General features: G+C 41.5%; 1 protein-coding gene across 1 annotated transcript in view; it reads left to right on the top strand.

The window, feature by feature from the left end:
• Positions 1–23,897, top strand: part of LOC139447654 (very long-chain specific acyl-CoA dehydrogenase, mitochondrial-like) — a 29,603-nt gene extending 5,706 nt beyond the window's left edge. The window contains exons 5-20 of the mRNA XM_071229081.1: positions 341–449; positions 2,768–2,862; positions 3,497–3,628; positions 4,121–4,234; positions 5,228–5,313; positions 6,071–6,165; positions 6,397–6,500; positions 10,574–10,678; positions 11,291–11,377; positions 12,063–12,125; positions 12,405–12,506; positions 13,482–13,579; positions 15,040–15,112; positions 19,136–19,208; positions 19,515–19,663; positions 20,357–23,897. Of these exons, the coding sequence (XP_071085182.1) occupies positions 341–449; positions 2,768–2,862; positions 3,497–3,628; positions 4,121–4,234; positions 5,228–5,313; positions 6,071–6,165; positions 6,397–6,500; positions 10,574–10,678; positions 11,291–11,377; positions 12,063–12,125; positions 12,405–12,506; positions 13,482–13,579; positions 15,040–15,112; positions 19,136–19,208; positions 19,515–19,663; positions 20,357–20,494 (1,623 nt within the window). The 3' untranslated portion in view covers positions 20,495–23,897. The remainder of the gene's footprint in view (positions 1–340; positions 450–2,767; positions 2,863–3,496; positions 3,629–4,120; positions 4,235–5,227; positions 5,314–6,070; positions 6,166–6,396; positions 6,501–10,573; positions 10,679–11,290; positions 11,378–12,062; positions 12,126–12,404; positions 12,507–13,481; positions 13,580–15,039; positions 15,113–19,135; positions 19,209–19,514; positions 19,664–20,356) is intronic.
• Positions 23,898–23,913: the final 16 nt, after the last annotated feature.

Here is a 23,913-nt window from a genome sequence, read left to right as displayed (position 1 = left end):
AATAGTAACAATAATAATAATAATCAAAGTAATAATGATGATGATGATATCAATAATAATAATAATTTAGTTGCCGTGGTGACTGAAATTTCTAATTGACTACCAATATTTTTTAGGCGGTCATTGCTTGGACACTTAGAAAAATCTATCAGGCGATTAATATTACAAAATGCATAAAATTGGAGACGTAAATATGATTGGACTGAACTTTCGTTTTTCAAAATCTGAAATCAACATGAATTGTAAGTTAAAAAGTCCTTCATGTTGAAGACACTGTTCACAAATTATTAAGTACATTCAAGGTATTAGTCACAGAATTCCATATTGGATAAATTCACAGGAAGTAAATGATGCCTTGAAGAATGACTCCATTGAGAAGGTGGACGACCCGACCCTTGAGGGTTTGAAAGAGCTTGGCGCCTTTGGACTGCAAGTCCCTGTTGACCATGGTAAGTTAAAAAGTTTGAATTTTTACACTTATCCAATGCATTTCTTCTTTCGATCCCATGTGGAAGCGTGCTTGAACAAAGTTCCCAGCTTCTAAAAAATAGTTCACCTGAACATACCCCATCATCACCATGATAACCACCCAGACAAACTGGTCATGCTCAGCCACCTCATTCTCTTTCTAATCGCCTTACAGTTTTGACATGCTTTTTAGTGAGAGAATGCTGATTTTTGTGTGGTTTTTTTTGTGGTCACACTACCCTACAACCACATAGTGCTTCTACACAAACAAGAGAACATGAATGATCAAAAACACGTTGCCTGGCTTGTTTGATGTGCAGACAGAATTTTTAACACTCTGACCTGCATGACAAGTGTTGTGACTGCCGGGGTGGCTGTAGCTCTTCGCCACGATGTCCCCTTTGTGTCTGTCTCTGATGAATCCTTCAGTATCTACCTGTCAGACAGTAAACCTCCAAGGTTAAGAAGACGACTACCAAGAAGTCTAAGAAGCCACCACTACCAATAGTCTGGATCTGCAGGAGGCATACCTGCACATTCCCATCCAAAGGGAGCACTGCCATTTCCTACGGTTCATTTTCCAAGGCTGCCACAACCAATGGCAGGTGCTCCCATTTGGAATTTCTTTGGCCCTTGGCTATTTATCCAAATCACCAAACCCACGTCAAATCCTCCATCGACGATTGCATTCAGACCAACAAAGATCCAGACATCCTCCTTCTACATCTTGATTTCACACGTTTTCTCCATCAACTCGGTTGGTTTGTCCACATCAGACTATCCAAGACGACTCCCACTCAATGACTCCAGTTTATCAGTGCCCTCTTCAACACCTGCCTGGGCAAATTGTCCGTTCCTTCGGATCGTTAGTCAAAGATTCAACATCTCGTACCGCTAGCAATCAAACAACCGCACCTGCTACGACAAAAGCAACAGATCTTCAGCCTTTTTACTTCGGCACAAGCCCTGACTCTTGGGCAAGGTAGCAGGGCCCTGGTCTGTCAACGCAGTCGTCCTGGAGATCTCCCATTGGTGAGAGCTTCTCCGTTATCACACCTCATGATTCAGTCCGACAACAGCTCGGTCGTCTGGTACATCAAGAAGATGGGTTCCACCAAGTCGATGTCACTTTTGTCGCTGTGGAGATCTCCCATTGGTGAAAGTTTCTCCGCTATCACACCTCGTGATTCAGTCCGACAACAGCTCGGTCGTCTGGTACATCCATGTTGATGTCACTTTTGTCGCTCTAACTCGACTTCTTTCATTTGGTTGATTACATTACAGGGGTCCTCAACGTGATAGCCGACTCATTGTCACCGTCAATCTCCATCTGTCAATCTTCAGGTGGCCATGCTAACTCTAGTTGCTCCCAGAAGTTGATCTCTTCACACCAATATTCAAAACTCAGCTATCACGTAGTATCATCTCTCCCGTCCCTGATCCTCAAGCGTGAGACCACGATGACCTGTTGATCTCCTTCCTGGGGTATGTTCGGCCTACAGTTCACTTACCTTCAGTTACAATCGGAAAAGGTTGTGTGACAAACATACTGATAGATGTCATTTGAAAAGCACATCATGCCCAGTCAATGTACATGTTGTTTCTTGAACAGTTGCCGATGATGCCAGGTGGGAAGGAGGCAGTTCTTAGCTTATTCCCCGTTAAATAAACAAGTTAAAAAGATCATGTCAGACATTTAATCAGACAAAAGACAGAAACACAAACCTTCCTTACAAAACTGAACAAGTCCCCTCAAAATGACACTTTAACCTTCCTTACAAAACTGAACAAGTCCCCTCAAAATGACACTTTTTCTGTATATTCAACGAAAGTGTGAATTATTGACCACTTTCTGTTATGAAGTGGTTTTAATGTCATGATAATGGAAGTTTATTCTGATATCAACAAAAGCAATCTCCTGACTGGAGTTCTAAGGATGTCTTTGTCCCACAACTAAAAATGTTACGCTGTTCAACGTAGTGGTCTGTCACATACAGAGTATGAAAAACATGAGATTTACAAAAAAGAACATGCGCAAGTGGTTTAGCAACGGGTGTGTTTGGGCGAGCACTTCCCAAGGGTCACTAGGTTTTTCAAACAAAAATGGCTTCCCAGAGAGGGGGCCACTTTATGTAAGATATTATCTATGACACAATTTTCATATCAATTATTGTTAATATTTCTTCCCTTCGAAGATAATTCTGATTATGGATCATTTTAGCCAGCCCTACGTACTTGTTACCTGGCCCTGAATGGCTCAATCACACATGGCATCTTTAGGTGACACTCACTGTTTCAGGTGGACTTGGACTCTGCAACACACAGTATGCCCGCCTGGTCGAGATAGTCGGAGCACATGACCTGGGCGTCGGCATCACCCTCGGGGCACATCAGGTCAGCAATTTGTTTCTATTTTCATGTTCAAAATTTCATCTTTGTCCGACTGCCTGCTTCATCAATAAGATGATGATTTACATAAAAGTGAAAAAATTGCATAAAATGTGAAGCGCTCCTCAGATATGTACCGGGGGAAATTTAATCCCTATTTGCTTGACGGTATTGGAGGACGGAGGATGGCCAGCCAAGGTAACTTGGATTATCGTGTGTCAACGTAGATCGTAGGTTCGATTCATTCTGACTTTATTGTCTGCAAGCTGTCGTATAGCTGGCAAGAAAAATATTTTACTTTGTGGCGTAAACTTTGAGGATGAAATATTTCTCTGTGTAGATGAAACCCTATGCCATATGAGCAGCTCAGTGTATGTGGTAGCCATGACTACCTAGTTTTACATCAACTGTCTTTGTTGTTTTCAATTTTCTGGTATCCATGACAACCTAGTTCATCAACTGTCTTTGTTGTCTTCAATCTATTGGTATCCATGACAACCTAGTTCCACAACTGTCTTTGTTGTTTTCAATTTTCTGGTATCCATGACAACCTAGTTCATCAACAGTTACTGTCTTTGTTGTTTTCGATCTGCTGGTATCCATGACAACCTTGTTCATCAACTGCCTCTGTTGTTTTCAGTCTATTGGGTTTAAAGGTATTCTGTTGTTCGGCAACCCAGAACAGAAGAAGAAGTACCTGCCAAAGCTGGCGTCCGGGGAGACAGTAGCAGCTTTCTGTCTCACGGAGCCGGCCAGTGGATCCGATGCCAGTGTGAGTATCCATGGTAACATTACAGTCTGCCACCTGCCTGTTATCTGACAATGATTTTAGTCTTGTAAGCCCAGAAAGTAATTGTCTGTATAATAATCCTTAATCCTGCTAAAATTGATGCCCATTGACTCTTGAGACTCTTTAGGGCTTCGGTCCTGCCCCACACTGAAGTACATGTAGCATAACTGTTGTCTCCTTAGGCAAGTGCCTTCGTTTGACAAAAGTTACTATTCTCCCAGCAGTAAATGGATACCCGGCAGGTTGAGATGGTAATGTGACTGTTGACCCTTTTGCACCTTACAGGCGTCTTGTGTTGTATACTCCCCAGGGTGTTGAGAAAGAAAATCAAGTGACCACTGAACCATTTATTGGAGTAATAATAGTGGATTTAGAGCATTATTATTATTGATGTTGTTGTCAATAGCAAAATATATGGAAGCGTACCATGAATACCACATTGATTGCTTACATCATGTACATTGGCTGTTTCAGTCCATCAAGACGAGAGCAGTGCCCTCTGCAGATGGCAAACACTATATTCTAAATGGCAGCAAAATCTGGATCAGTAACGGTGGCCTGGCTGAAATCTTCACTGTCTTTGCCCAGGTAGACAATATCTGTATTCTTGTTTTACATCATAAATGTCCAATGGAGGTTTGAGTGGTTACAAGGTATGACCTGACAACGTGTCTATGTACCCAGATAACACATTCACATGCACCAAGGAGGACTCCTCCGTGGAATTGGCTCACTGTAGAATTGGCTCAATGTAGAATTGGCCCACTGTAGAATTGGCCCACTGTGGAATTGGCCCACTGTAGAATTGGCTCACTGTGGAATTGGCCCACTGTAGAATTGGCCCACTGTAGAATTGGCTCAATGTAGAATTGGCCCACTGTAGAATTGGCCCACTGTAGAATTGGCTCAATGTAGAATTGGCCCACTGTGGAATTGGCCCACTGTGGAATTGGTGTATGTTATTGTCCCCCAACATTGCTCATGACATCAGCCACCTGGTTATTTCCAGGCAGCTGGGATATTGCTGACAGCAACATGAAACAACGTGCTGCCTTTCACTGTTGCACATACTCTCTGATCCCGACGTGGCTATATACCTGCTGATGTGATATGCTTGGACATTGCTGACTGCGCCATTAAACAACACTCACTCACTCACTCATTCTGTAGACTGCCTCCGTGGTCTAGTGGTAGAGTGGCCGCCTGGAAAGCGGAAGGTCAGGGGTTTATACCTGGCCTCGTCAGATTAGAAGACGTTAAGTGATGGTACTTGTTGTTACCCTGCCTGGCTCGGCATTAAAGGGCCAAAACACAGACTGGTCAGCTCAGAGTCAGTATACCGTGTCTCAGTGGGGTATTCATGTGACACTGTGGCATGGTATCTCAGTGGGGTAGCACCATAAAATTGGCATTAGTCAGGACTAGTAGAAGCAGACACACACACACACACACAGACATGCAAGTTCAATAATCTTGGATGCAGCGTTAAACCTCATTTCACCTCACTGACTGACTCACTCACTCACTCACTCACTCTGCAACACTTTCCAGTGTCCTCAATGATATACACCTTTCCTTCAGACTCCTGTGACGGACCCGAAGACAGGCCTTACCAAGGACAAGGTCACTGCATTCGTCGTGGAGAGGAGCTTTGGTGGAGTGTCAAAGTAAGTCTGAACAGTAGAAACATGCTGTCTGTCTTGATTTTTGTTTCCAGAGCATTACTCACAAACATTTCTATATTTTAACTTTGTATACACATCAGGCAAGTGCTGCAAGTGTTAGTGCTTTTGGTGTTGTTTACGTTTTGAAGGGTTTGTGATTTTTGTATTTGTGTATTCAAGAGTTTGTGCTTTTGGTATTGTTTGCGTTAAGGTTGGTCTTAGGATGAAATGAGGGTAGGGGTCATTTCCGGAGTTGAACGCAGAAAGTGTTCAATATGTCTTTGTGAAACTTTGTAATCACGTCACATGCCTTTTGCTGTTCAGGATTTGTTCCTATGAAATGACAAGTTATGTCGATTGAAGAGCTTCATTTCTAGTTGTCTTTTCATGCATCATTTAATTGCCAGGGTTCTTCTTGAAATCGGTTGTACTCACAGGTTTGGGTGTAACCATAGTTTTGAATGAGATCCCTCATGTATGTATGTTTCAGTGTCAGATGCTCTGTGAGATAGATCCCTCATGCATATATGTATGTATGTTTCAGTGTCAGATGCTCTGTGAGATAGATCCCTCATGCATGTATGTACGTTTGTTTCAGTGTCAGATGCTCTGTGAGTGAGATCCCTCATGCATGTATGTTTGGTTGTTTCAGTGTCAGATGCTCTGTGAGTGAGATCCCTCATGCATGTATGTTTGGTTGTTTCAGTGTCAGATGCTCTGTGAGTGAGATCCCTCATGCATGTATGTTTGGTTGTTTTAGTGGCCCCCCAGAGAAGAAGATGGGCATCAAGGCCTCCAACACGGCGGAGGTGTACTTCGAGGACGTCAAGGTCCCGGCCGAGTGTGTCCTGGGAGGTAGGTCAAGACACCAGCTACATCATACAGCTGATGCTGTGATGGGGAGCTGCCAACCCTCTCGTTATTGTAGATAGTGTTCATGTTTAACCTTGGTGGGTTTGTGATTAATAAGTGAGTCTTGAGTATGTGTCTAAATCTGAATCTGTGTCGAATCAGTATCTTTGTATCTGTAGCAGTGTCTGCATCTGTGTCCAAATCTGTATCTGAGTCTGTAACTTTATGTGCCAGGTGAAGGTGGAGGGTTCAAGGTCGCCATGAACATCCTGAACAACGGGCGGTTTGGGATGGCTGCAGCTCTCTCTGGCACCATGAGATACTGCATCCACAAGGCGGTGAGTACACACATGTTGTAGATATACTGCATCCACAAGGCGGTGAGTACACCCATGTTGTGGAGATATACTGCATCCACAAGGCGGTGAGTACACACACGTTGTGGAGATACTGCATCCACAAGGCAGTGAGTACACACATGGTGTAGAGATACTGCATCCACAAGGCCGTGAGTACACCCATGTTGTAGATATACTGCATCCACAAGGCGGTGAGTACACACGTTGTGGAGATACTGCATCCACAAGGCGGTGAGTACACACGTTGTGGAGATACTGCATCCACAAGGCGGTGAGTACACACATGGTGTAGATATACTGCATCCACAAGGCCGTGAGTACACACGTTGTGGAGATACTGCATCCACAAGGCGGTGAGTACACACATGGTGTAGATATACTGCATCCACAAGGCCGTGAGTACACATGTTGTGGAGATACTGCATCCACAAGGCGGTGAGTACACACATGGTGTAGATATACTGCATCCACAAGGCCGTGAGTACACACCTTGTAGAGATACTGCATCCACAAGGCGGTGAGTACACACATGTTGTAGAGATACTGCATCCACAAGGCGGTGAGTACACACGTTGTAGAGATACTGCATCCACAAGGCGGTGAGTACACCCATGTTGTAGATATACTGCATCCACAAGGCGGTGAGTACACACACGTGGTGGAGATACTGCATCCACAAGGCAGTGAGTACACCCATGTTGTAGAGATACTGCATCCACAAGGCGGTGAGTACACACATGTGGTGGAGATACTGCATCCACAAGGCGGTGAGTACACCCATGTTGTAGAGATACTGCATCCACAAGGCGGTGAGTACACACGTTGTGGAGATACTGCATCCACAAGGCCGTGAGTACACACATGTTGTAGAGATACTGCATCCACAAGGCGGTGAGTACACACGTTGTGGAGATACTGCATCCACAAGGCGGTGAGTACACACATGTTGTAGAGATACTGCATCCATAAGGCGGTGAGTACACACGTTGTGGAGATACTGCATCCACAAGGCGGTGAGTACACACACGTGGTGGAGATACTGCATCCACAAGGCGGTGAGTACACACGTGGTGGAGATACTGCATCCACAAGGCCGTGAGTACACACATGTGGTGGAGATACTGCATCCACAAGGCGGTGAGTACACACATGTTGTGGAGATACTGCATCCACAAGGCGGTGAGTACACACACGTGGTGGAGATAGTGCATCCACAAGGCGGTGAGTACACACATGTGGTGGAGATACTGCATCCACAAGGCGGTGAGTACACACATGTGGTGGAGATACTGCATCCACAAGGCGGTGAGTACACACATGTGGTGGAGATACTGCATCCACAAGGCGGTGAGTACACACATGTGGTGGAAATACTGCATCCACAAGGCGGTGAGTACACACCTGTGGTGGAGATACTGCATCCACAAGGCCGTGAGTACACATGTGGTGGAGATACTGCATCCACTAGGCTGTGAGTACACATGTGGTGGAGATACTGCATCCACAAGGCCGTGAGTACACATGTGGTGGAGATACTGCATCCACAAGGCTGTGAGTACACACACGTTGTAGAGATACTGCATCCACAAGGCCGTGAGTACACACACGTTGTAGAGATACTGCATCCACAAGGCGGTGAGTACACACGTGGTGGAGATACTGCATCCACAAGGCCGTGAGTACACCCATGTGGTGGAGATACTGCATCCACAAGGCCTTGAGTACACACATGTTGTGGAGATACTGCATCCGCATCATAGATTTCCGACTTGTGAAGATCCTGGGTAGAATAAGTCTTCAGCAACCCATGCTTGTCGTAAAAGGCGACTATGTTGGCCCTTGTGTCTGAGAGAATGTAGGTATCATCTGACCGTACAGAATACATTCTTTGACACCATGGGGATTTCCAGAAAGATGTGACCAAAATAGGTGGGTTGGTCAGGCAAGGTGTGTCTTTATACAATTTGCCAGGCTGCCATAAGGACCCACAGACTTCAGAAACTCTTCAGACCCTCAATATTTGAGTGAAAGTTGAATGTAACCAAACATTCTTTAAATTTATACTGAAGAATACAAATACAATTCCTGAACATTTTATTACTTGATACATTAAACATGATGTACAAAATGTCAGTGATTGCTTAATTTCATGCACCCCTAAGTAAGTGTTTTAGAAAACATGAATTTACTGTCAAACGGCAGGCACAAACGTAATTCACCACCCCATTTTATCTGAAATGTTTTTTTGTCATTCAGTGCTTGTCATACTGCTTTTGTTTCCACAAAATATCTTCAGTTCTTCAGTCTAAGACCTGCATCACTTCGGGCTTTCCTCCCACATTAAGCTGATGCGCCATGATATAACTGGAATAGTGTTAAAAGCGGCGTTAAACATAACTCACTCACTCACTCCACGTATTACCATGTGCTGATTTGTGATGAACTTGGCCCGACACATTCTGAGATTGTTACTAATGCGATGTGTCTACGTCCATGAAAGGAGCTTATGTTATAGACTGGTTATATGACATGTCAACCAGAAGGAATTGCGCTAGCTGTAGAAATTAATGTAAAGTTGTGAAGTACTTTGAGGGACTGTTTGTACATATTTGTCATAAAAAAACGAACTAAAAGAACATTTAACAAAAATGTATATTATCTGCTGGCCACAAGGCTCCATACAACTTTAAAAGTACGGCGTGACAGTGGATCTTTTTGCTGCTGGCCTGTGGGCAGGCACCTGTCTTGAGCACTGCCACCGTCATTTCCATGTTGTAGGAATAGTGATGAGTGCAACAGTAGACAAAAGACAAACAAACAAAACTTTCTTTCAGTTTACCTAAATGTTGTCAATGTGTCACATACAAAAGCTGTTGTGTGTTATGAAAGTGACTTCAGTCATTGGTTGCTTTGCTTTCATTGGTAGCCTTATCGGTCTTCAGCACCGACAATGTGGCATCAATATTGCTGACATAACAGTAATACAACAGCAATACAACAGCACCTGTGGGACAGGGTTCCCTATCACAGGAAACAAGCAGGCCCTGACACCATTATATCTGTTTTTGTGTAACAATCTATTTGACAAGCATGGGTCAGGTTTATTTTAGTGTCTGGTATTTTCTTGTGCTCAAGTTTATTTTAGTGTCTGGTATTTCTTGTGCTCAAGTATATTTTAGTGTCTGGTATTTCTTGTGCTCTAGTTTATTTTAGTGTCTGGTATTTTATTGTGCTCTTGTTTATTTTAGTGTCTGGTATTTTCTTGTGCTCAAGTATATTTTAGTGTCTGGTATTTCTTGTGCTCTAGTTTATTTTAGTGTCTTTATTTTATTGTGCTCTACTTTATTTTAGTGTCTGGTATTTCTTGTGCTCTAGTTTATTTTAGTGTCTGGTATTTTCTTGTGCTCTAGTTTATTTTAATGTCTGGTATTTTATTGTGCTCAAGTATATTTTAGTGTCTGGTATTTCTTGTGCTCTAGTTTATTTTAGTGTCTGGTATTTTCTTGTGCTCTAGTTTATTTTAGTGTCTGGTATTTTCTTGTGCTCTAGTCTATTTTAGTGTCTGGTATTTCTTGTGCTCTAGTTTATTTTAGTGTCTGGTATTTTTTGTGCTCTAGTTTATTTTAGTGTCTGGTATTTTCTTGTGCTCTAGTCTATTTTAGTGTCTGGTATTTCTTGTGCTCTAGTTTATTTTAGTGTCTGGTATTTTTTGTGCTCTAGTTTATTTTTAGTGCCTGGTATTTCTTGTGCTGTAGATTATTTTAATGTCTGGTATTTTCTTGTGCTTCGGCTAGCAGATATAAAAAAAACAGAATTGCTGGTGACCATTGAAGGGATTTTACAAACGGAATGAAGTGAGGCCTGCAATTTTCACCAAATTTGTAAACACGTACGACCTGCTTCAATTCTGGATTTCCTGCTTCATTACGCTGACAAAGCCGTGATATAACCAGAATACTGTTGACTCACTCACTCACTCACTCACTCACTCACTCACTCACTCACTCGACGTTGGACCCCCATGTCAGCTCACCTCTGTCTGCTGTTTACAGGTGGAGCATGCCTCTCAGAGAACTCAGTTTGGAAAGAGGATCGACTCCTATGGCGCTATCCAGGAGAAGATTGCCCGCATGACCATGATGCAGTATGTCACCGAGGTAAGACTTGCGAATGGGTACCCGGTAGGATCAGATGCTATCTACTTGTACTACGGTCTAACACTACGGGTCTGACAATTCACACTAGCCTGCTAGCCTGGAGCTAGTACAAATTCCTGTCGGCTTTCCTGATTTTCACCAGTGTTTTAACATTACAAGGACATCCATTACACCCAGACTTGTAAAGCTTTTGAGTGTTGTTCTGAACCTGCCCAGGTCTAACACTATCGATCTAACACTACAGATCTAACACTACGGATCTAACACTACAGATCTAACACTACGAATCTAACACTACGAATCTAACACTACAGATCTAACACTACTGATCTAACACTACGGATCTAACACTACGGATCTAACACTATGGATCTAACACTACGGATCTAACACTACGGATCTAACACTACAGATCTAACACTACAGATCTAACACTACAGCCCTACATTATGGGTTTATATAACAGTTTCCTGTGATTACCATGGTAATTTTAACAAGTGTAAACATTTCGTTTGGCAGTGAATTAATATTCATAAATTTGTATCGATACAGTAGCAACATTAATACTTGATGTACAATGACATCCCTTGTGTACATTTGTTTGTTCAACAGTCAATGGCATACATGGTTTCTGCAAACATGGACCAGGGCTCCACAGAGTTTCAGATTGAGGCGGCTATCAGCAAGATATATGCCTCTGTACGTATACCTTCTCTCCGTCTGCACTGGTAGTCACATATCCAATCAGTTTTCACTCAGCCAGAAAGCTTTGAACAAAAATTAAAATTGTGTGGGGTCAACATGCCCCAGCAGCCTATGATTGGGACATGGATGACACTTAACTAAGTCTCCACCATCTTAACCCAATGTCAGGGATTGTTGCTCACAATATCAGTCACTGGAGTTTACTGCTTCAGACTCAGTTATTTACAGGCTTCAGCCATACATCTGGAAACCCATGAAGATTCCCGGGTAGAATAGGTCTTCAGCAACCCGTGCTTGCCGTAAAAGGCGACTATGCTTGTCGTATGAGGCGACTTACAGGATCGGATGGTCAGGCTTGCTGACTTGGTTGATGCATGTCATCGTATCCCAATTGCATGGGTCGATACTCATGATGACAATCACTGGATTGTCTGGTTAAGACTTGATTATTTACCATGTATACAGACTGCCGTCTTATGGTTCGAATATTGTTGAATGCGGCGTTAAACAACAAACAAACAATCATACGGCTGGAATATTGCTAAGTGTGACTTTACACAACAGTGTCTCAGTTCATGCAGGGCACTTATGTCAAGAGCTTCTGATTGGCCCCTGATACTCAAGAATACTCAGCCTTCAATGCCAGTCACGGTCTTTGTAACCATGACAACTATTTCAGGAAGCAGCCTGGTTCTGTGCAGATGAAGCTATACAAATCCTGGGAGGGATGGGTTTCATGAGGGTAAGAAAACAGTCACTATGATCAGCTCTAGCCAAAAGGTTTGAAAAGGCCCTCTGTTACCCACAATAATTGATTTTATTACAAGAAATCCTTGAAATTGTGAATAGGTTTATTGCAAAATGACAGACCACAATCCTCCTTTTATTCCTACACCTGTAAGTTTTGATTTTGCAAGTATGGCTTAAATGAGTTAAAGAGACAATATTACAAATTCAAATGAAAACTTAGGTCATGGACCTGCTCATAATCTATATCCTAAGAAACTCACGCATGTTTCAGGACACAGGTTTGGAGAGAGTGATGAGAGACCTTCGTATCTTCCGCATCTTTGAGGGAACTAATGACATCCTGCGCCTCTTCGTAGCATTGACAGGAATTCAGGTGAGGGTCCTCCAGCCCTATCCTCACAGCTGTGAGACAGACATGATGTGCTTTGCTGCAGTAACAACTTGACCTGACTGGTCAATGGAAGTTATCCTGATAAATATTAGCTGTAGGCATTAAGTGTTATTTTTCCATAAGTGCTGATGGCTCCGAGATAATTTGACTTGGGAGGAAAACAGTGGAATCACACATTCGATCAGTGGCTTTCAAGATGCCTAGATCAACTAAAGTTGATAAGTAGAATTCCTGAAAAGTAGACCAACAAATGTGTATTTGTAGAATTCCTGAAAAGTAGACCAACAAATGTGTATTTGTAGAATTCCTGAAAAGTAGACCAACAAATGTGCACTTGTAGAATTCCTGAAAAGTAGACCAATAAATGTGTATTTGTAGAATTCCTGAAAAGTAGACCAACAAATGTGTATTTGAAGAATTCCTGAAAAGTAGACCAACAAATGTGTACTTGTAGAATTCCTGAAAAGTAGACCAACAAATGTGTATTTGTAGAATTCCTGAAAAGTAGACCAACAAATGTGTATTTGTAGAATTCCTGAAAAGTAGACCAACAAATGTGTATTTGTAGAATTCCTGAAAAGTAGACCAACAAATGTGTATTTGTAGAATTCCTAAAAAAAAGTAGACCAACAAATGTGTATTTGTAGAATTCCTGAAAAGTAGACCAACAAATGTGTATTTGTAGAATTCCTAAAAAAAAATAGACCAACAAATGTGTATTTGTTAGAATTTCTGAAAAGTAGACCAACAAATGTGTATTTGTAGAATTCCTAAAAAAAGTAGACCAACAAATGTGTTTTTGTAGAATTCCTGAAAAGTAGACAAACAAAGGTAGATCAGTTGAATTCGGAACTGGCAGGTCCCTTGAATTGCCACTTAAAGAGGTGGCTGTTGTGATTACCTGATTGCCCTTGATGTCAGTTGAGTGAATTATGACCTTTGAACTTTGACCTTCAGTATGCCGGAGGTCAGCTGAAGGAGGTACAGAAAGCCCTGAAGAATCCAGCAGCCAATGTAGGGGTACTTTTCAACATGGGGTCCAAGAGAGCCAAGCGGTAAGATGTTACCATGGTAACATTCACTTCATCACCCCATGACCTCTCCAAATTTGCTTCCTCCCACATGAAGCCATGCATCTTCCCGAGGCAAGGGAGTTAACTGACCATAGAAGTCCAGTTTCCTCCCTTGCCAAAGTAGGCTGGATTTCATAGCGCCACAAGTAGCTATTATGAATTATGTCCCTTCTATATCCCTCCACATTGTTAATGTGTGAAGGTGTCAAGTGGAATTTCAAACATTTTGGGGGCTTTTGCTATATATTATCACTATTCGGTCTAGTTGCCATTTTTGGATAAATTCCATACCTGTCGTTGACTTAGAGTGTTGGATTCCTATTGTTCAGACTGAAATGTCTAAATGACTAAATTAAGAATATAGTGCAGCCAAATGACTAAAGAAAGCTGACATCCGATAGGCTCAACACCGATGCACCTTTCATTTAATTTTTGTTGGAGTGTCATCGTTCACTCAGGATTTACCTGATGGGACATCATCGAGTGCTTGTCATTCTGCACAAGGAGATGTATGACAATGGATGAAACATCTGATTTAATGACTGCAAATTCAAGAATAAAACTAAAAGCTGAAAGAGGCATGAAACTCTTTTCCTCATTGAGATTGCCATGTACGGCAAGTTGAGATAGATAGGGTGGCCGGGCAGGGATGTGGCTGAAGCATTCTCTTGTTTCTTTAGCCACTCGGAACAATGCTGGGGTTTCCCCGGTCCCCATCGTAAGAAACAAGAAGTTGATCCAGTGTCGAACTCTGTGGTTGCTGAATGCTTGTCATTCGTCCCTCAAGGACATGGGATGTTGATCCGGGGTCAAGCTCTGTGACTTGCTGATTGCTTGTCATCGTCCACCAAGGACATGGGATGTTGATCTGGTGTCAAGCTCTGTGGCTTGCTGAATGCTTGTCATCGTCCCACAAGGACATGGGCCGTTGATCAGGTGTCAATCTCTGTGGCTTGCTGTGGCTTGCTGATTGCTTGTCATCGTCCTTCAAGGACATGGGACGTTGATCTGGTGTCAAGCTCTGTGGCTTGCAGATTGCTTGTCATCGTCCTTCAAGGACAGAGGACGTTGATCCGGGATCAAGCTCTGTGTCTTGCTGATTGCTTGTCATCGTCCCCCAAGGGTATGGGATGTTGATCTGGTGTCAAGCTCTGTGGCTTGCTGAATGCTTGTCATCGTCCCCCAAGGACAGAGGACGTTGATCCGGTGTCAAGCTCTGTGGCTTGCTCAATGCATGTCTTCGTCCCACTAGGACAGAGGACGTTGAACGGGTCAAGCTCTGTGGCTTGATGAATGCATGTCATCGTGCACCATTCTTTCCGTCCGGACCTGGTTAATAAGGCCCCCATGAGATTGCTGACTGTGGAATAAAGCAACAAATTACAAAAACTATTTGAAAAATTATACATAATTAAAGAAAATTATTTTTCCTCCTCCTACAGCATGGTTGGCATGAGCTCTGGGCAGTCACTGAGTCAGTTTGTCCACCCTGATCTGCAGGCCGCAGGCAGTAAGGTGAGTCATGAGTCAGATTGTTGTAACATGCTGCATGATTGTAAATACTGAGCTGCTACTGTCATGATTACAATACAGAACATCATGGCTACAGTTACCATGACAACGCAAGACACAGTGCAGTGTTTGGTCCTTTAATTTTAAGGTCCTGATTTGTAGTGTCAACTTTGAAAAGCCTTGAAAATCACCAAATTAGCTTGAAAAGCCTTGAATGTGTACATATTCACATATGCTTGTCAATTAAAGAATTAGAGCACAAAAAATATGTGAAAGATTTGTGTGCCAAAGACCCTGAAGAATTCATGACAGACATAATCGAAACATATGTTTCTGTTGGTTAAAAAATAATCATGTTTGAAAATGTGTGATGGTCATGCTGCCTTTCCCTTAAGGTCTTACAACTACTATATAGTATGCTGGATTCCATAAATCATTGACAGACTCAGGCTAATAACCCAACTAAAAAAGCCTTGACAGTGACAGTTGGCAGCCTTGAAAAGCCTTAAATTTTAGTGTTTCATATCTGAATGAACCTTGCAGTGGCTACTGTAACCATGACAATACAAGATGCAGTGGCTACTGTAACCATGACAATACAAGATGCAGTGGCTACTGTAACCATGACAATACAAGATGCAGTGGCTACTGTTACACTGACAATACAAGATGCAGTGGCTACTGTTACACTGACAATACAAGATGCAGTGGCTACTGTAACCATGACAATACAAGATGCAGTGGCTACTGTTACACTGACAATACAAGATGCAGTGGCTCCTGTAACCATGACAATACAAGATGCAGTGGCTACTGTAACCATGACAATACAAGATGCAGTGGCTACTGTTACACTGACAATACAAGATGCAGTGGCTACTGTAACCATGACAATACAAGATGCAGTGGCTACTGTAACCATGACAATACAAGATGCAGTGGCTACTGTTACACTGACAATACAAGATGCAGTGGCTACTGTAACCATGACAATACAAGATGCAGTGGCTACTGTTACCATGACAATACAAGATGCAGTGGCTACTGTAACCATGACAATACAAGATGCAGTGGCTACTGTAACCATGACAATACAAGATGCAGTGGCTACTGTTACACTGACAATACAAGATGCAGTGGCTACTGTAACCATGACAATACAAGATGCAGTGGCTACTGTTACCATGACAATACAAGATGCAGTGGCTACTGTAACCATGACAATACAAGATGCAGTGGCTACTGTTACCATGACAATACAAGATGCAGTGGCTACTGTTACACTGACAATACAAGATGCAGTGGCTACTGTAACCATGACAATACAAGATGCAGTGGCTACTGTTACACTGACAATACAAGATGCAGTGGCTACTGTAACCATGACAATACAAGATGCAGTGGCTACTGTTACACTGACAATACAAGATGCAGTGGCTACTGTAACCATGACAATACAAGATGCAGTGGCTACTGTAACCATGACAATACAAGATGCAGTGGCTACTGTTACACTGACAATACAAGATGCAGTGGCTACTGTAACCATGACAATACAAGATGCAGTGGCTACTGTAACCATGACAATACAAGATGCAGTGGCTACTGTAACCATGACAATACAAGATGCAGTGGCTACTGTAACCATGACAATACAAGATGCAGTGGCTACTGTTACACTGACAATACAAGATGCAGTGGCTACTGTAACCATGACAATACAAGATGCAGTGGCTACTGTTACCATGACAATACAAGATGCAGTGGCTACTGTAACCATGACAATACAAGATGCAGTGGCTACTGTTACCATGACAATACAAGATGCAGTGGCTACTGTTACACTGACAATACAAGATGCAGTGGCTACTGTAACCATGACAATACAAGATGCAGTGGCTACTGTTACACTGACAATACAAGATGCAGTGGCTACTGTAACCATGACAATACAAGATGCAGTGGCTACTGTTACACTGACAATACAAGATGCAGTGGCTACTGTAACCATGACAATACAAGATGCAGTGGCTACTGTTACACTGACAATACAAGATGCAGTGGCTACTGTTACACTGACAATACAAGATGCAGTGGATACTGTAACCATGACAATACAAGATGCAGTGGCTACTGTTACACTGACAATACAAGATGCAGTGGCTACTGTAATCATGACAATACAAGATGCAGTGGCTACTGTTACAATGACAATACAAGATGCAGTGGCTACTGTTACCATGACAATACAAGATGCAGTGGCTACTGTAACCATGACAATACAAGATGCAGTGGCTACTGTTACCATGACAATACAAGATGCAGTGGCTACTCTTACACTGACAATACAAGATGCAGTGGCTACTGTTACACTGACAATACAAGATGCAGTGGCTACTGTTACACTGACAATACAAGATGCAGTGGCTACTGTAACCATGACAATACAAGATGCAGTGGCTACCGTTACCATGACAATACAAGATGCAGTGGCTACTGTTACACTGACAATACAAGATGCAGTGGCTACTGTAACCATGACAATACAAGATGCAGTGGCTACTGTTACACTGACAATACAAGATGCAGTGGCTACTGTAACCATGACAATACAAGATGCAGTGGCTACCGTTACCATGACAATACAAGATGCAGTGGCTACTGTTACCATGACAATACAAGATGCAGTGGCTACTGTTACCATGACAAAACAAGATGCAGTGGCTACTGTTACACTGACAATACAAGATGCAGTGGCTACTGTAACAATGACAGTACAAGATGCAGTGGCTACTTTTACACTGACAATACAAGATGCAGTGGCTACTGTTACCATGACAATACAAGATGCAGTGGCTACTGTAACCATGACAATACAAGATGCAGTGGCTACTGTTACACTGACAATACAAGATGCAGTGGCTACTGTAACCATGACAATACAAGATGCAGTGGCTACTGTTACACTGACAATACAAGATGCAGTGGCTACTGTAACCATGACAATACAAGATGCAGTGGCTACTGTTACCATGACAATACAAGATGCAGTGGCTACTGTTACCATGACAATACAAGATGCAGTGGCTACTGTTACACTGACAATACAAGATGCAGTGGCTACTGTAACCATGACAATAGAAGATGCAGTGGCTACTGTAACCATGACAATACAAGATGCAGTGGCTACTGTTACACTGACAATACAAGATGCAGTGGCTACTGTTACACTGACAATACGAGATGCAGTGGTTACTGTTACCATGACAATACAAGATGCAGTGGCTACTGTTACACTGACAATACAAGATGCAGTGGCTACTGTTACACTGACAATACGAGATGCAGTGGTTACTGTTACCATGACAATACAAGATGCAGTGGCTATTGTTGCCATGACAATACAAGATGCAGTGGCTACTGTAACACTGACAATACAAGATGCAGTGGCTACTGTAACCATGACAATACAAGATGCAGTGGCTACTGTTACCATGACAATACAAGATGCAGTGGCTACTGTTACCATGACAATACAAGATGCAGTGGCTACTTTTACACTGACAATACAAGATGCAGTGGCTACTGTAACACTGACAATACAAGATGCATCGGCTACTGTAACCATGACAATACAAGATGCAGTGGCTACTGTAACCATGACAATACAAGACAGTGGCTGGTGTTACACTGACAATACAAGATGTAGTGGCTACTGTTACACTGACAATACAAGATGCAGTGGCTACTGTAACCATGACAATACAAGGCAGTGGCTGGTGTTACACTGACAATACAGACACAGCTGCCACATCTCAAAACTTCTGTGCCCGAAGCAGCACTATGTTGTATGATGGGAGTGACCATAACCATTGTTCTTGCTCCTGTTGCGCATCACAAGCAACCTACATGTGTCAAACAAGGTGACTAAATGGACATCAATCGCTGGTTTATTTTGCAGGCTACTATCAAGTTATTAGGAAATATGCCTGTTTGAATGCATTTCATGTACGTCTATATTTGCAGACTGCCAAAGCGATCGAGGAGTTTGGAGGAACAGTGGAAGATGTGCTCATTAAGTTCAACAAACAAATCATAGGTATGGAGTTTGCTTGAGACGTGGGGGATGACAAGGTGCTATTCTGTGTCATATAAAAATATCAAAGGATCAGTTACAGATTCACCCGTGTTAGAATTGGATTTCAGCAACCATGCTTGTTGTAAGAGGCGACTAGCGGGATCCGGTGGTCAGACAATGCTTGTCATCAGATCCCAATTGCATAGATCAATGCTCATGATGTCAATCACTGGATTATTTTCAGACCACCGTCATATAGCTGGAATATTGCAGAGTGCATCGTTGAAATATAGACAGACCATAAATTCTTGTTATGTATTGTTCCAGATGAACAGTTCGTCCTCAAGAGGATTGCCGACTCTGCCATTGACATCTATGGCATGGTATCGTCCCTGTCCCGCGCCTCACGGAGCCTCAACCAACATCACCAGTCCGCCCAACACGAGAAACTTATAGTGAATGTCTTCTGTGATGAGGTAAGGCTTGAAGTTTTTCTGGTTCAATTATTGCCGAACAAACACCGGTTATGAGAGCACATTTACGGGTTGATAAGGTATCGTAGTGGTCAGCGTGTTTGCTAACTTGGTATGCCAGTGGTTCTGTGCACAGGGCACAGGACATCACTGGGGATCAGTTGGATGGATGACCGGGTTTGGCAGCTTGACTCCTGAGAGTTTCATACCCCACACTGATGCACATGTGGTGTCTCCTTAGGAAAATGGGGCCGGTGCGGTAGCCTCGTGGTTGAAGCGTTGTCATGCTCAAGACCCAGGTTTGATTCCCCATGTGGGCACAATGTGTGAAGCCCATTTTAATGGTGTTTCTGGAATATTGCTAAAAGCAGCATAAAACAATGCTCACTCTCTCACTCTCTCACCTTAGGTAAGTGACTTTGTTCAAAACATTCCTTTGTTTACCCAGCAGAGAATGGGTACCCGGTAGGATGAGATAGTAATGTGACAGTTAACCTTCTAGCACCCAATAGGCAGGGTGTGTTGTATATTCATTCCCCAGGGAGCTGAGAATAAAAACTGAGTGCACGTTGATCCGTTTACTGGGGTAATAATGTAGCGCTTTGAACATACAATACAGTGTGGACTTGGCACGTTATAAATATGCACGTTGTCATGCAATGTCAGAGTTTCATTTCCATATATTTTTTGTTGCAGGCTGCAGAAAGAATCACGACCAATTTGGCTGCTTGCAATAACAAGCAGTCAAGGCAGAACTTTGACAGTTTGGCGCAGATCTCACAAGATGTTGTTGGAAATGGCGGTCTCTTTCAGCAGCATCCACTGGGAATGTAACAAGTTGGACGAAACTTGATTTTGTTTTGTATCCATTTTTGGTCATCACTTTAGCTTCATCAACCAGAATAGAAAGAATGAGCACAGGCTTGGCACTGGTGGCAATTATTTTGATTTGATTTGATAAATAAAAATCTAGAAACATTTCCTGAATATGTATCAACTTTTAGAATTGTATGTGAGCCATGTTCTATTCTTGGGAAAGAACCTGCTCTAGTTTTTATAGTTTCTGTTTTGTTATTTATTTAAGAGTACCATTTCTTGAATGCAGGTTAAGTTTGGCCTTTTATGATTCAACAAGTTTATGTTTTGTATATAGAAATTGGGGATGATGTAGCTAAATTGATGACTCTGCAAATTATGCCACAGATCAATATTGTACATACCATTCCAGTAGGGAGAAAGGTAGTGTGTGTGTGTCTGTGTGTCTGTGTCTGTGTGTGTGTGTCTGTCTGTGTGAGGTGATATTTGTGACTGATGGTTGTGGTGGCTCCATTTGTACAGTGTTTTATGATGCATAATTTACTAACATATCAAAGCCTAACCATAACATCATCATAATGGATTCAATGTATGTTCAACACATGAGTTTGCATGCACACATGAAGCAACAATAAAATGGTTTTGTGATCATTGTGCAAGTCTAATTATTCTTCTACACATTTTTGGAAAAGTTTCTTCATCTTTGGTTTCTAAAGGAAATGCTTATGGAATTCTAATCCAGTCCCAGATGAATTCTGTGATTTGCAGAAAATGTTGCCACAGAATTGCAGAAAAATCGTAGAATTTGTCCCGTCAATCAATAGTCAATTTTTATATTTTTTTAAAGCTATTCTATCGAATTTTGCAATTGAATGATTCCCAGATATTTTAGATGAGATTCAAACATACAAAATAAGTAAATAATTCTCACTTTTAAACATTTTCATGGTATTATGACTACATTAAGTGGACATGTCAAAGCAAACCTGAAATGTCTAAGTGCAAGAGATTAAAAAATGTTAATGGAAAAAAACTGAATTTGTTTTAAAATTTCCGGGGAAAATGGTTACATTTTGAGTGCAGAAATATATATCTTAAGAAATCTTTATAAAAGGTCATTTTTTTATCTTATCTTCAAAAGGTTTGTGTTTAGCAGAATCTGTGTTTATCAAGTCTTTATTTCTCTTTTTCAAATTTTCAATTTTTGGGGGGGGGGGCCAGACAAAACACCAGGGCCCACTTGCACAAAGTTATCTCAGTGCAAAGATGATCGTATCTGCCATGCTTTAACATACCCGGTAGGCTTACAATAGTCGTAGCGCTAAGATCACTTTGTGCAAGTGGGCACAATTTTGAATCCAATGGGCACAATTAAAGAAAGACATCTATGTGTGCCCACCCTTCTGGAAAAAGGCATGAAATACATTTGATACTGACATTTTAACTCATACTGACCACTGATTGAGACTTAAGGCCAGACATTTTGATGGGGTTGGGGTGTTACTGATTGTTTGCGCCAAAAATCAAGTTGGTTGGTACAATAAAATGAAAAATACAAAAAACAGTTTTGTAATATTTTCATAATAATTTGTTGCGTTTTTAAGTTGTGAAAAAATAAATTTTCAACTAGTTTTTATTGTGGTACTTTCAGTGATTTATTTATGTCGATAGCGACAGTAAATGAGGATTTACATTTTACTATTTTCTATTTGGTGGAGTAGAACAAACACTTCTTTTCAATATTACTTTTTTTAACCATATCATATTTTTTTGAGTCAGCTGGGTTAGATTTTTAAAAAAAGGCCTGGCCTTAAAAATTTGAAAAATCTAATCAACACCATGAGGACTAAATGCTATTTCTACATTTGTACCTGTGATCTTGTGATATACTCAGGGTTTGTTGTAGGCTCTGTGCAATGCAATCAATGCAAATTGTAAAGAATCTATCTTGATGTGCCTCTTGTGTGTGTTGTTGACACTAGGGCAATGGTCTTTTGTTGACTTTAAGATTTCATGACCCTGTTGATATATTTATTATTGCATATATATATTTATATTGCATGTATACACTGAATGGTAACCTAGACAAAGGGTGGTTGTGTGTGCTACTGGCGGTGGTGTGTACAACAGATGGCTATACATATAATGGATGGGTGTGCATGCTGTGGGTGGTTATGTAGACAACCGGTAGTTATGCTGACAACAGATTGTTACGTATACAATGGATGGTTCTGTATACAATGGATGATGGTATGTAGATAATGGATGGTCATGCGTACAAGGGATGGTTACGTATACAATAAACGATGGTATGTAGACAATGGATGGGTATGCAGACAACAGATGGGTATGTAGACAACGGATGGTTATGTTTACAATATTCGATGGTATGTAGACAACAGATGGTTAGGTGTACAATGGATGTTATGTATACAATGGATTTACATATACAAAGAAGGTTGGTATGTACACAACGGATGGTCATGTGTACAATGGATGGTTACATATACAAATAACGATGGTTACATATACAATGAACGATGGTTACATATACAATGAACAATGGTTACATATACAATGAACAATGGTTCTGTATACAACAGAGGGTTATGTAGACAATGGACACTTACGGTTATCTGTGCAATGCATAGATAGACTTGTATGTATACACTTACTGACTCTTCACCGCAGGACTGTGTTTTTGTTTCTGAATAGGCTGCATGCATTTCTTTGTACCCTGCTGTTATGAAGTGGTTCCTACAGATAGATATCCTGTAATAGTATGCTTCCTTTATATACATATATTTTATAAACATTTGTCATTTACAGCCATTATAAGTGCAAGAGTGGCCAAGTGTTCTTAACAAGGTCATCCTTTAGCCTTGCCATGACAGTCATGGGTTCGAATCCCAGATTCACAACGAGTATGGTTCCTTGCTTGCAAGGTTTGAATTCAACACATATTTCATGATACTCTGTTTGATTTTGCATTTAGAAATTCTTTTGATTTGACATTCGAGAATGATACTGATATCATATTCATGATTCATTTTTGTTAAAGGATTGTTAAAACTTCATGCAGAAGGATCCATTTCAATAATTATTACACAAAGCTAAGAATTAACTTTGTGAAAATAAGAAATAGGAGTATTGACAGCTTTTCTAAGAACTGTTTCAGGTAATTATTGGTGGTCTTTCTCTTATACAAAATGTCATACATACCAAATGCAGCTTTTCCCTGTACAAAATGTCATCATGGATATTGCTGTTCATGTTTTGTTTTCATCAGACTGTGTTCATTAATTTTACAAGTTGATCTTACTCTTGTTCTCAAGTGTATTTGCATACATAGCAAAAGCAATCTATGTATGCTTACCTCCGCACCTCCATAGGTACTTCCTCTTGAAAAACCTATAGGATAGTTAAGATATTGGGTT

This window comes from Haliotis cracherodii, unplaced genomic scaffold, assembly GCF_022045235.1.
Source record: "Haliotis cracherodii isolate W230 unplaced genomic scaffold, xgHalCrac1.p SCAF_7, whole genome shotgun sequence".
NCBI lineage: Eukaryota > Metazoa > Mollusca > Gastropoda > Lepetellida > Haliotidae > Haliotis > Haliotis cracherodii.
Note: the sequence above shows the minus strand (reverse complement) of the source record. Positions and strands in the feature narration are given on the sequence as shown.